Consider the following 13,326-nt stretch of genomic DNA (forward strand, 5'->3'; position numbering starts at 1 on the left):
TTTTTCATAGGGAAAACAGTTAACATCTGCTCCTGTATCCACAAAAAAAGGTACCTTAAATTTGTCATCCAATAAGATGTCTACATACCAACGATCCTTCTTGTCTAGGTACACTTGGCCAATAAAGGAATCTGTATGTACCACTTGATTTACTGAATCCCTTCCTTCGTCGTCTGTACTACTGCTACTGGTGGACCTTGAACACTTAACAGCTCTGACAGCTTTCTTCCTGCACATCACACTCCAATGACCTCTACGTGAACAAGATCTGCATTCAGAGAACTTGGCTGGACATTTCTCCCTATTTTTACATGTAGGTATGCCACAGTATCCACATCTGTAACCTTCCTTAACTTTCTCATGAGTTGTTTCTTGTTTAGCAAAACTCTTACCTTGATGTCTTTTATCACTACGCTCCCTGTAGTCCTGTTTAACTGCACTAACTGACTGCTCCTGTCTCATAATTCTATTTTGACTATCTTGAAGTTCAGCTTGGCGTGCTATTTGTATTGCCTTCTCTAGTGTCAAACCATCATTTAGTTGCATTCTTTCGCTCACCTTTTTATCAGCTATTCCGATAACAATCCTGTCACGAATTAACCCATCTTTAAGAGCTCCATAGCTACAGTGCTCTGCAAGAGTATGTAGACTTGAAATAAAGTTTCCCACAGGTTCTCCTGGCCTTTGTACCCTTGAATTAAATTGAAATCTCTCAAAGATTGTATTTCTTCGGGGAATAAAATGATTGTCGAAAATCTGCATTACGTCTTGAAAGGATGCATTCTCCCCTGGTTGATTTTGAAGTAAAATATCTTCTGCTTCATTTCCCATTAAATACAACAAAAGGTCTAGTTTATCCTTGTCAGATTTTTGTCAAAATCCACTTACAGACATATATCTCTCTACTCTTTTCTTCCATTGGTGCCATGTCTGGGGCTGTGTAAAATCAAATTCGCTTGGAGCCGAAATGTTCGCAAACACTTCTTTATTTATTTGGATAGGTGCATCCATTTTAAGGATTTTTAGGTCCCCTCTGATTTATAGGTTATGCATAAGATTTGCACTGCTGTCACGTTCGATCACTCTTTGCTTGTTTAATGTTAACAAAACAAAGCACCAGCTGCCACCATGTCGTGTTATCGAAGAGGGGTTACAAATAATAATCCTTACTTCACATAAACATCAGTTTATTCTAATCCCTAAAACATCCATCCATGCCCGAGCTTCGGCAACCTTCACATGATCTGTCTAACCCCCGTCATCCGTGTTGCCTAACTCCGGCACCTATATCTTAAACTAGGCTAACAACACAGCAAGTGTGATCTACTGTGTTACCAAATTAAGATTTTTTTTGTTAGGAGCACATTTTGTATTGGAAACGGATCATTCTGCTCTGACAACTTTGTTTAAAAACAGGTTTGCCAACAACAGAATTCATAGATGGAGCCTTTTGTTACAAGAATATGACTTCGAAATTAGACATATTCCAGGCAAGTCAAACATTGTAGCAGATGTACTAAGCAGAGAAGCACAACAAAGAAGTGAAGGAAGAAAATATCAAATTGGAATCAACAGAATGAAGAATGAAGAAGGGCTGTATTCGTTAGAAAGAATCTTGGAAGATCAGAGAAGATTGGAAGAAGCAGAAAAGAAGAGAGCAATCAACATCAATGGAGTATGGTGTAAGAAGTTGGAAACCATAGAAGTTTATGTCGTAACCAAAGAATTAGCAGAAGAAATCATGAGAGATCTACATGTTGAATATGGTCATATAGGGAGCAGAAAATTATGGATGTTGTTTAGGGAAAATTATTTTACAAGAAAAGATATATCCATGGCGAAAAACATCACTAAAAGTTGTACCATTTGTCAGTTAGCAAAGGAGAAGAATTTCCACAATGTTAATGTAGCAAAATCAATAGTTGCAGAGAGACCTTTAAAATTAGTTGCTATCGATTTTGTCAGTAATTTAGTCATAAGTGAACAGGGTTGCAAAAATATTTTTATAATGATTGACATACATACAAAATTTGTAAAGTTATATCCCAGCGAAAGGACAAATGTAAAAACCGTAAAATACTATCTAGAAAAATACATAGAGGAAGTAGGTACTCCAGAAACAATTATCTTAGATCATGCCACATATTTTGAAAGTCCAAGATTAAAAAGAGTTTGTGAAGAAAAGAAAATCCAATTAAATTTCATTAGTATCAGAAGACCCGCATCTAATCCTGCAGAAAGATACGTCAAAGAGGTGGTAAAATTCTTAAGAATTTTGTGTGCTAGACAACATTATTTATGGTAGGAAAATTTGCCACAAGTTGAAAGATTTTTAAATGAGACACCACATGGAATCACCAAACAATGCCCATATTTCCTAATGTCTGGAAAGTATCCAGAAAGGCCCTGGGAAATCAGTAATACAGGGGACATTCAAGAAGTAATGAAGAAGGTGAACCAAAATTTAATAAGAAATGTTAATCGTTATGTAAATAGAATCAATAAGAAGAGAAAGAAAAGAGTTACTTTTGAAAAAGGGGAGAAGGTACTTATCAGGTCACTACAGGTGCCTAAAAGGGATGAAAATCTGTGTGGAAAATTACTTTTGCCATTTGAAGGACCTTATGTCATTAGTACTGAACATGGGGTAAACAGTTATGAACTAAGACATCCAGAAACTAATAAAATTAGAGGGATATTTAATATAGAGGGAATTTATAAGTATTATGAATAAACATACAAGGGTAGGCAATATTATGACACGAATTTGGTATTATAAGATATAAGTTTTGTAAATAGAAGGATAATTAATAAATAAGCATATCTTGAGATAAATTTGATAATTAAATAATTTATTAGGAACAGATGTACAGAATATTGATGAATTTATATAAAAAAAGGTTGATTTATTTTCAAGTAGATTTATAGGAGTTACAAGTATAAATAAATGAGCAAAGTACTATGGACAAATCGATATTTTGTAGAAATTGGGAAATAGGGAATATTATAATGATAAATAGTATATGCGGAAATAAGATGAACAATAGTTATATAGTAGAGTTATATGTAGAGATGATGAAATGAATATTATATGCGGATATAAAAAGAATAAATAATAATGCGGCAATGAATAAAGATACTGAAATAGTATATGAAATAGTATATAGGGGAACACTTATAAGAATTTCTACGAAAATAGTACAAGAAATAAATAGTACAGGAAAAAAAGTAAAGAAATTGGGAAAGTACTTGGACATTTGATTCTGAAGTTGATATAATTAGTGAAAGATTTGTATGTTTTGTTTGGAGAATTCTGTATTTGTCATAGAGTAAATTATAAAAAAAAATATTCAAGAGATATGCTTATTAATAAAAGTCAGTTTATTGTTATGTTAATATTAATAAAATATTTAAGTTTACGGGTAAGAATTTAGATTTAGTAAGTGCTGATAGTTAGCACTGAACAAAATCCAAATTGGGGGAAGTTGAAATGATTTCAATATGTTAAAAAGGATACAACTTAAATGGATTTTTATATGAGTTTGTTGTTCATGAATTTCATGAAGCCATCACAATGTGGGTTCGACTCTGAAATAAAAGAGAGAAAAAGATTAGTAAATTGTTAAATAAATTAATTTTGACTTACCTGGTATAGTGTTAATAATTTCTGAATAGTATAGTTGCCTAGTGTATAGGTGAATCGTCTAAACCTTAAAAAGAACAAAAAAAGAAGAATTCTTAAAAAATATTTAAACAGAAATTTTAAAAAAACGTCAGAAAATAAACTGTCAAGCAAGTCTGTGGGAGCTAAATTAATAGGGGTTTTGTTAAATAAGAAATTACAATGATGTGGAGATGAAAAGAATAAATTGTATTAGCATTGTAATAGAATAAGTTTTATATCTGAACATTTTTCTTATAAATTCCCAAATTAGATGTGATTAAAGTGATTATGAGAAATTAATGTGGATTGACAGATGTGTCAGAACAGGACAGTTTTATGGTTTAAAAAAAATAGAAGACGAAAAGAAAAAGAACGTTGGTTGCTGTTAGCAACGGATAATAGGTTTTTTTTGAGGAGGCCAACGAGGATTTTTCGACGAAGAGGAGCCCTGAAACTGTGGAATAGGTCGGGAGTGTTTTTTTTAACTCGTCTAATTAGAATTTTAGTTTTTCCACAGTTTCCACAGCAGAGATATCCAGAATTTGTTCCAGAGAGTAAGAGAAACAATTTGACTTATAAATTATTATTGGAGTACAGAAATGTCATTTAAATTGAGAAAATTAAAATTCATGAATTAACATAATTGCGATAGGCCTTAAAAAATTGAAAATATTAATGATCATTAAATTAAAAATAGAATAGTACGTACCTTAACTTCCGAAGAGAGGATTGATATTCCAGTTTCACCGATTATTTTGCGAGTAGTTAGTTTTCTTTAAATAAATCAGAACTGTTTTAAAGTGAGGTTGGATAATAATTTTGGGGATCATTTGAAATTTTGATTATATTTGAATGCAAGTTAAAAGTCAGCGGAATAAAGTGTTCATTTTCTTATTCTTTATAGTTCATTTAAACACTTTATAAAGTTGCAATATTTATTTAGTTTTTAGGTACTTGTAGAGAGTCTCCACATTTTGTAATAAATTTTTATTGTCACGACACTAAACCACATTAAGATTTATACGATTCCTATTTTTGTAAAATTTTAAAGGCAACCCAAGTTGCAGACGAATTTTATTGTTTATATTAAATTTGTTCAATATTAATAAATAACGTGCTTCATTTGGGTTAATTTATCAAAAGTCTAAAGTAAATTTTGGTTTAATCTCTTTTTGAACTCTACCAGGAGACTACAGAGTCGACGTCACATACACATAATTGAGCTAGCTGAGGTATATATTAAATTAAACAACGAACCATATATTTTAAAAATTACAACATTTATTATAAATAAAAATAAAATTAATATAATACAGCTTTTTCAATATATATATATATATATATATATATATATATATATATATATATATATATATATATATAGAATTATATAAAAATAAAAGGAATAACGCAGAAAATACAAAAAATTGTCGATATAAATTTTGAATTTTAAAATTTCATAAGTGTCATTAGTGTCAAAAAGTCATAATTTAGTGGAGTAAACGTGCCTGCCGTTGGACCAATTACAAACAAGCATTACGGCGAATTACCAGTCTAATCGCACCTAGTTTTTGTGCTTTTATTTATATCCACTTAATAATTAAAGTGTTGTGTTATTATAAATAAAAATTAGTGACCTTATTGGAGAAAATCTGTAAGTAATTTTAATCTAATTAGATACTTACTTCACAACAAGTTCACATTGTTTATATTACCTGATGTCATTAAAAAACGAAAATGGATGATGCTAATAGTCCAGGGGCGTCGAGGCCCCAAGTGTTATTGACATCACATAAAACTTCTTTATATTCTGCAGCGTTAATCAATTCAACGCCAAAATTCCCATCCAAGAAACAAGCTATTTTATATAATGCTCTGGAAAACGCCAAACTTGAGGAATATCTACTTGCACTGGGAAAAATTATAGAACCAAGATATATTATTTTTTTATCACGAATTTCAAATCACCGTATTTGTATTTACCTAGCTAGTGAAGAATTAGTAGAAACTGTCATGAATGCTGACAACGGAAGAATAACCATCAATCAACAAATAATTTTTGCTCGACGCTTAATTACACCAAATGAAAGATTACTGATCTCTAATGTTTGCCCTAGTATTCCTCACACTTTCATAGAATCTGATCTTAAAAAGTTAGGCCTCAATTTATTAACTCCAATTAATATTTTACGAATAGGTACAACAAACCCAGAATATAGACATATACTGAGCTTTCGAAGACATACATTTATCTCTCCTTTAGAAGCTACATTAATTCCTCCCTCAATTGTCATAAACCACGAACAAACATCTTATCGTATTTTCTTATCTTTAGAAAAACAGATGTGTTACTATTGTAAACAATCTGACCATTTTGTCTGATGTTCTGTCAAACTTAACAACAACAGTGCCAACTACTACTATAAATACAGTAGTTAATACTCTTCCACATGACGTCCCGATCACTTCAGCATCTTCAGCGAATTCCTTTTCCTTACAATCTTCGACTATACCTTCTTCATTAACTACACCAATATTAAGTGCATCCCAAATATCACCCTCAACATCATTCCCAAGTTCTCAAACTACATGCACAGATACAAATATAACAACTACCCAGTTATCAACAACACCTAATGTTTCACAACCTCATACATCAATCCCAAACTCTTCCTCAACGCTAGCATGCCCTGTCAATAGCATATCAATAGATACCACTGATACACTTGAAATAACTAATACACCTAGTAAAGAAGTAAACACAGCTAAGCGCAGCCTTGACGAAATTTTATCCCCACCTTTACAAGAACCTAAAGAAAATTTTACAAAACCAATACAAAAACTTAAAAAATCCAAAACTATTGATAATTCTGAGACTATTGCTAACAGTATGGAACCCGTAAAAGATTTTATTACTAATAAACTTATAACACCGATATTAAATTTTGAACAACTAACTGATTTTTTTGAAAATGCTTTAGGATCTCCAGATAAATTGAGTCTATCTAAAACTTATACAGAAGACACATTAGGCTTACTTAATCTGTTAAAAGAGATCTATCCTCACATTATATAAAAAAAATGAAATCGCGATGTACTAAAATAATTAATTCAATTACTCGACAACTAAAACCTCAGCTCAAAAGCGACTCCTCCATAGAACCTTGTACATAAGCTCACGTTCAAGTCTATTTTACAGTGGAATTTGAACGGTTATTATACCCGTTTAGAAATGTTACAATTAACAATTGCTCAAAATTCACCTTCTATAATTTGCCTACAAGAAACTCATTTTAAAAATAACAAAATTCATAATTTGAGAAATTATACAAGCGTATCTAAAATTAGGCAAAATCAAGAACATGCCAGTGGTGGAGTTTCAATTTTTATCGAGAATTGCTATGAATATTGCAATATTATTCTAATAACAAATCTAGCGGCTGTAGCGGTGTGCTTAGTAGGTCCACTAAAAGTTAACATCTGCAGTCTTTACATCGCACCTAATTCTGATCCAAGTATAGCAGATATTTCTAATTTTTTATGTCAGATTCCTACACCTCGAAATATACTGGGAGATTTTAATGCGCATAATTCATTATGGGGCTCAAAAAAATTGACAAAAATGGGAAGAAAAATAGAAAATATCCTAAATAATCTCAATTTAAATCTACTTAATGACGGCAGGAATACTCGATATAATGCAGCAACAGGAGAGTTTTCAGCAATTGATTTGTCAATTTGTGAACCAAACTTGCAACCTAGTTTATCGTGGGACACTTTACCTGATCTATATGGAAGTGATCACTTTCCCATCTTAGTTAACAATCTGTTGTACCATAAGCACAATACACACATCACCAAATGGTCCTTAAATAAAGCCAACTGGACTCTGTTCTCAACATTGATTTCTTCATCAGCTATGAATCTTAGAGAAATGTTAGACTCGGAACAAGATTTTAACGAGAAAACATTATTTTTCAATAAAGTCATCATTGATACAGCTAATAAATCCATTAGAAAACAGCTTTTCATCCAAAACACTCACCTGTACCGTGGTGGAACGATGCGTGCAAACAGGCAATAAGGGAATCTAAATCGGCTTTTAATAGATATAAACGATATAAAACTACTGAAAATCATTTGGAATTTAAAAGAATAAGAGCTAAATGTAGATTTATTATTAAAAAAAAGCAAGCAAGAGTCACGACAAAAGTTTGTTTCAGAAATCAATAGATCTACTCCAATTGGTCAAATCTGGAACATGATTAGAAGTATATCTTCAAAAAATTTACAACACTCTATAAAGTACTTAATAAAAGACAATCAGATATTTACGTCCGAATGCAGTATATCTGAAATAATGGCAAATCAATATTGTACCGCTTCTAGTGATGAAAGATATTCAATAGAATTCTTAAATAAAAAACGATTTGAAGAAAATAAAGGAATACCAATAATCAATGACACTTCACCAATAAGCAATCCTATAAGCTTGACTGAACTTATTGAAACTCTTAACTCCGTTAGAAATACTAGTCCAGGACCAGATAATATACCTGTGCCTTTTCTACAGAACCTACCACTAGTAGGCCAAGAACTATGATTGCAACTATTCACTTTTATATGGATCAATAAAGTATTCCCACACATATGGCACTCATCAATCATAGTTTCAATACACAAACCAGGTAAACCTAAATTTGAAGCAGAATCCTATAGACCAATCTCTCTCACGAATGCAATGTGTAAGTTGTTAGAAAAGATCATTGCCAATCGACTCATGTGGTATATTGAACATAAACATCTTATTATACCCGAACAAAGTAGATTTAGGGAAAATAGATCAACATTAGATAACTTAATATCATTGGAATCAGAAATTCACGAAGCATTTATATGTAATCAAGAATGTTTAGCCATATTATTTGATGTAAAAAAGGCTTTTGATACAGTATGGCGCTACGATATTTTAACCACACTCCACAATTGGAAGATTCACGGTAACGTTTGCTTTTATTTCAAACTTTCTACGGCAACGATATTTCCAAGTTCGAATCAATAACCGATGGTCTGAATCTAAATTACAGAAAAATGGAATTCCACAGGGCTCGAATCTAAGCGTAGCACTATTTTTAATTGCTATTAACAATGTTGTGTCGGACTGCAATGGCACAATTAAAACTTTTTTGTATGCTGATGATCTGGTAATTCTAGCAAGAAATAAAAACATATTATCGGCTCATAATCGTATTTCTGCAGCTCTTAAGTCGATAAAATCGTGGTCTAACAATATTGGGCTCCAGTTTTCCAACACAAAAATAAAAGCTATACACTTTTCACGAAAATCAAATCCACAAAAGCTCCCAAATCTAATTTTAAACAATTCTCCCATAGAATATACAAAAGAAATAAAATTCCTAGGAATGCAACTGGACTCAAAATTAAGTTGGACAAGTCATATACACTCGCTAAGAGTATCGTGCCAAGCTGGACTAAACATTATGAAATCTGTATCACATAAAAATTGGGAAGCAGATTTTCCAACTCTAATAAATTTATATAGAGCTTTAATTAGATCAAAACTGGACTACGGATGTGTTGTGTATAACACCGCAAACCAAGCATTGCTTAAAACTTTGGATACTCTTCAGAGTTCAGCCGTTAGACTTGCTCTAGGAGCATATTGCACCAGTCCTGTGGACAGTCTACTCTGTGAAGCTGGAGAGCCACCCTTAAACCTAAGAAGAAAATACTTAACTCTATCGTATGTCTCGAGTATAAAATCTAACCAAAAAAATCCAGCTCTTCATCATTCTGTTGCTAACAGGTTCCAGGAGGTCTATCGAAAAAGAAATAGGGGTCCTGTACCTTTCTATGAACGAGCTAATAGATCCTTATTCGATTTTGATATTGAACTACCTCCCATTTATCCTATCTGTGAAATAAATTTATGTTTTCCTTGGGTTGTTCACTCTCCGCTTTGTAACCTTAAACTTACAGCATATAACAAAAATAACGTGATACCAAATTTTTTTAAAACTCACGTTCTCCATGTTCTCACACAGTATAAAACTTACCATTTTATATACACGGACGCATCTAAGACCATAAATGGAGTTGGAGCATGCTTTGTGACATCCCATGAACATTCCATCTATAAATTGTCTCCTAAGACAAGTATTTTTACAGCAGAACTATTTGCCATCAATAAGGCCCTAAACTATATTCTAGAAAAAAAACTTCCCAAATCTCTTATAATATCTGATTCACTTAGTTGTCTGACATCAATTTCTCAGATTTATCCCTCTCATCCAACACTACAGCAGATTAAGTTAATTTTATACCGTATATACCAAAGCAATTTGACAGTAGAGTTCCTCTGGGTACCGTCACACGTTGGAATAGATGGTAACGAAAAGGCAGATAGTCTAGCTAGGTCCGCAGTAACCAATACAGCTGCATCAGTGGAAAATCTAACGGTGCATTTGGATTTAAAACCTTACTTAAAATCAAAATTGCACGATGTTTGGCAAAAGCAATGGAATAGAAGCACCACTAAATTGATAGAAATAAAATCTTCCGTCCTTCCATGGAACTTCTGGCCTTCAAAGCGACAACATCAAGTCATAATAACACGTCTCAGATTAGGACACACTTCTACAACACATGAATACTTGTTGAAGAAAGAAGAGGAACCAGTGTGTTTTGTTTGTGAATGTAAAGTGACAGTGAAGCACATTTTGATTGAGTGTCCAATATACTCAGTGGAAAGACTATATCATCACTTTCCAAAAACATTAAAAGAACTTTTAGGAGAATCTAAATACGTAGCTGACTTGATAGAATTCTTGAAAACTATAAACCTTTTCAATAAAATTTAATACAATACATCAATAATTAAAATATATGTTGTATACATTATTATGTAATTGATATTTTGTATATGCCTATGTATGTCTTTATCATTTTTGTATTTTTCTTATGCTAATAACCCTAAGTGGTTGAAGCAAAATAAATAAAAAAAAGCATTACGGCGCGGTAAATTTGAAATACTCCTCCTGATTAAAAAACCAACTATAGTAACAGGTAAATTGGTTCGAAGCAATCGTTTGTTCAATAGCTCTGATGGGAAAATATTTAGACCAGAGAGGGGGGAAGTTCTATATTCTAATAAGACTTTATGAATGTCATTACCTGAATCATAACATTTTTTAAGAATAATTCTACAAATACTAACAGATTTTTCACTTAGTCCATTTGATTTTGGATATTTTGGACTGGAGGTTATCAAATTTATTTCCCAACTTGCAAAGTCTTTAAATTTCTTAGTGTTAAATGGTTGGTTATCAGACATAAAATTATTTGGTATGCCATGAGTAAAGAAAACAATTTTAAGCTTCTCAATTACTTCCTTTGCAGTTTTATTTTTTAAAGGAATAAGTTCTATACAATTACTAATGTAATCAACTAAAGTCAAATAATCTTGCCCTGCATAAGTTAAAATATCAGCCACCACTTTTTCAAAGGGAATATTTGATCTTTCATGCTGAATGAGTGGTTCTCTAGGAATTTTCCGACTGTATTTTAAACATGTTTTACATTTCGATACATTCTGTACATCTTGTGATATACCAGACCAAAAGAATATTTTCCTGGCTCTAGCTTTGGACTTTGCTATTCCAAAATGCCCAACATGTAATTTTTGCTGTCTTAACGATTTAGAAATGACCAATTTAAAGTTATGAAAAATTAAATCATTGTTAATATGTATATCATCCTTAATATTGTAAAATGCTCTTATGTCAGGTTCTAAAATCGATTTTTCTATTTGGCCATTCTGTAGCACAAAACTTTTCTATTTGTGACAAAATCTGAATCATTGTTGGTCGCAGTTCTGATTTCTTCGATTCTCTCCACAGTTATGGGTAGATCAAATTCAACTGAGTGAACAATTTCTCTCATTTCTTTATCTTCTTTAACTGGGGTATTTAGAAATGATCTTGATAGTTGATAGAAGATCTGCTATGTACATTTTTAATTTAAGTCTTTGCAAACGAGAACTTATTTTACAAATGTCTTTCTTATTTTTGTTCTGAAGCTATTTTTTTGTGGCATTTTAAATTAATTACTATTTAACTGGGAATAAGCCACAATTAAAGGTTAAAATACGTTTATTGACGTTTCAATTTCCACTTCGGAAATCGTTCTCAAAATACAAACATTAGTAAATTAAACAAAATTTGTTTAATTTACTAATGTTTGTATTTTGAGAACGATTTCCGAAGTGGAAATTGAAACGTCAATAAACGTATTTTAACCTTTAATTGTGGCTTATTCCCAGTTAAATAGTAATTCAATGTCTTTCTTGTTAATTGCCACCAATGGCTTGTGATCAGATTTTATTATTACTTTTCTACCATACACAAACTGAAGGAACTTATTTAAACTATAGGTACCAAATTGCCAGATACTCCTTTTCGATCTGAGTCCATCTAGTTTCTGTGTCAGTCAGGCCTCTAGAAGCAAATGCTACTGGCCTACATTCCTGCAGCAAAACAGCAGCAAATACCATTCTGGCTTGCATCAGTTTGTATTTCTATGAGCAACATAGGATCAAATATTTTTAATATAGGTATTTTGGAGACTATATTTTTAATTTTTTGGAAGACTGCCAAGTGATCTTCTGTCCACTTATATTCTACATTATTTTTAATCAAATTTTTTAACGGTGACAACAATTCAGAGAGATTCGGTAAGTATTTAGGCAAGTAATTAAACATACCTAATATTCTTAACAATTCTTTTTTATTTTCAGGTTCTTTAAGCTTCAGAACAGCTTTTATATATTCAGTGTCAGGCTTAACACCTTCAAAAGAAAAAACCAGACCAAGATAACTTCAGGGACTTTGTATTGAATTTTATTTTTATTAAATCTTATAACAAACCTCTCTGCTCTCTTAATTACATCTTTAATGATTTATATCAGGACTAACATTTAAACCGAAAAGCAATCAATTAAAGCAAAACTTTCCAAATGGTGTTATAAATGTACATAATTTACGACTTTTACAGCATAACTACTAAACCAAGTATAAAATTTATACTCAGAATAAATCAGGTATAGGCAAAATCACTAACAATAAACATGGAATAACTTAGATATAGGGTACCTATAATTGGTATAAGAATTTATTCCAAGATTATACCGACCCACACCCTTGTTTAAGTCTAGTATAACCGTGGTATAACCTATTTTATGAATGTCAAATCATCAGTGACAAGAAAATATTATTTTTTGTATTGTTTTGTGAGTAGCTATATAATAAAAAATGTGTTTAAGAGTTGTTGCGGCTGTCGAGGAAGTTAATAATTTAATTAACATGATGGAAAATACACGAAAAAGAAAAACTTTCAAAGAAAGAATAAATCCATTTTCAAAATACACTGGCAACTTTTTGCGATTTTAAAATACTCAAACTCAATATATAAGATAACAAATAAAGAAAAAGATATATTTGGTGTCAGTTGTCAGTTTCAAAGAAAAATCAAAATTGACATATTTCACTCAATTTTATTCTTAGTTTAGTGTTTTATAGTATTCTTAGTCATAATTTTAGTTTAGTTTCTTTATTATTTTTAATTTGGTATAATATAAACACTAA

At 31.5% G+C, this 13,326-nt stretch overlaps 1 protein-coding gene across 2 annotated transcripts in view; it reads left to right on the forward strand.

Moving 5' to 3' along the window:
- The window catches only part of LOC140445556 (bone morphogenetic protein receptor type-2-like), an 872,505-nt gene extending 859,963 nt beyond the window's left edge, over positions 1 to 12,542 (forward strand). The window contains exon 12 of one of the 2 annotated variants that reach the window (XM_072537668.1): positions 12,480 to 12,542. In XM_072537668.1, coding sequence (XP_072393769.1) covers positions 12,480 to 12,488 — 9 coding nt within the window. In that variant the 3' untranslated portion in view covers positions 12,489 to 12,542. The remainder of the gene's footprint in view (positions 1 to 12,479) is intronic. The other variant, XM_072537672.1, reaches the window with a different exon arrangement.
- The last annotated feature ends 784 nt before the right edge of the window (positions 12,543 to 13,326 follow it).

The sequence above is a fragment of the Diabrotica undecimpunctata genome, chromosome 7, assembly GCF_040954645.1.
Source record: "Diabrotica undecimpunctata isolate CICGRU chromosome 7, icDiaUnde3, whole genome shotgun sequence".
Lineage (NCBI taxonomy): Eukaryota > Metazoa > Arthropoda > Insecta > Coleoptera > Chrysomelidae > Diabrotica > Diabrotica undecimpunctata.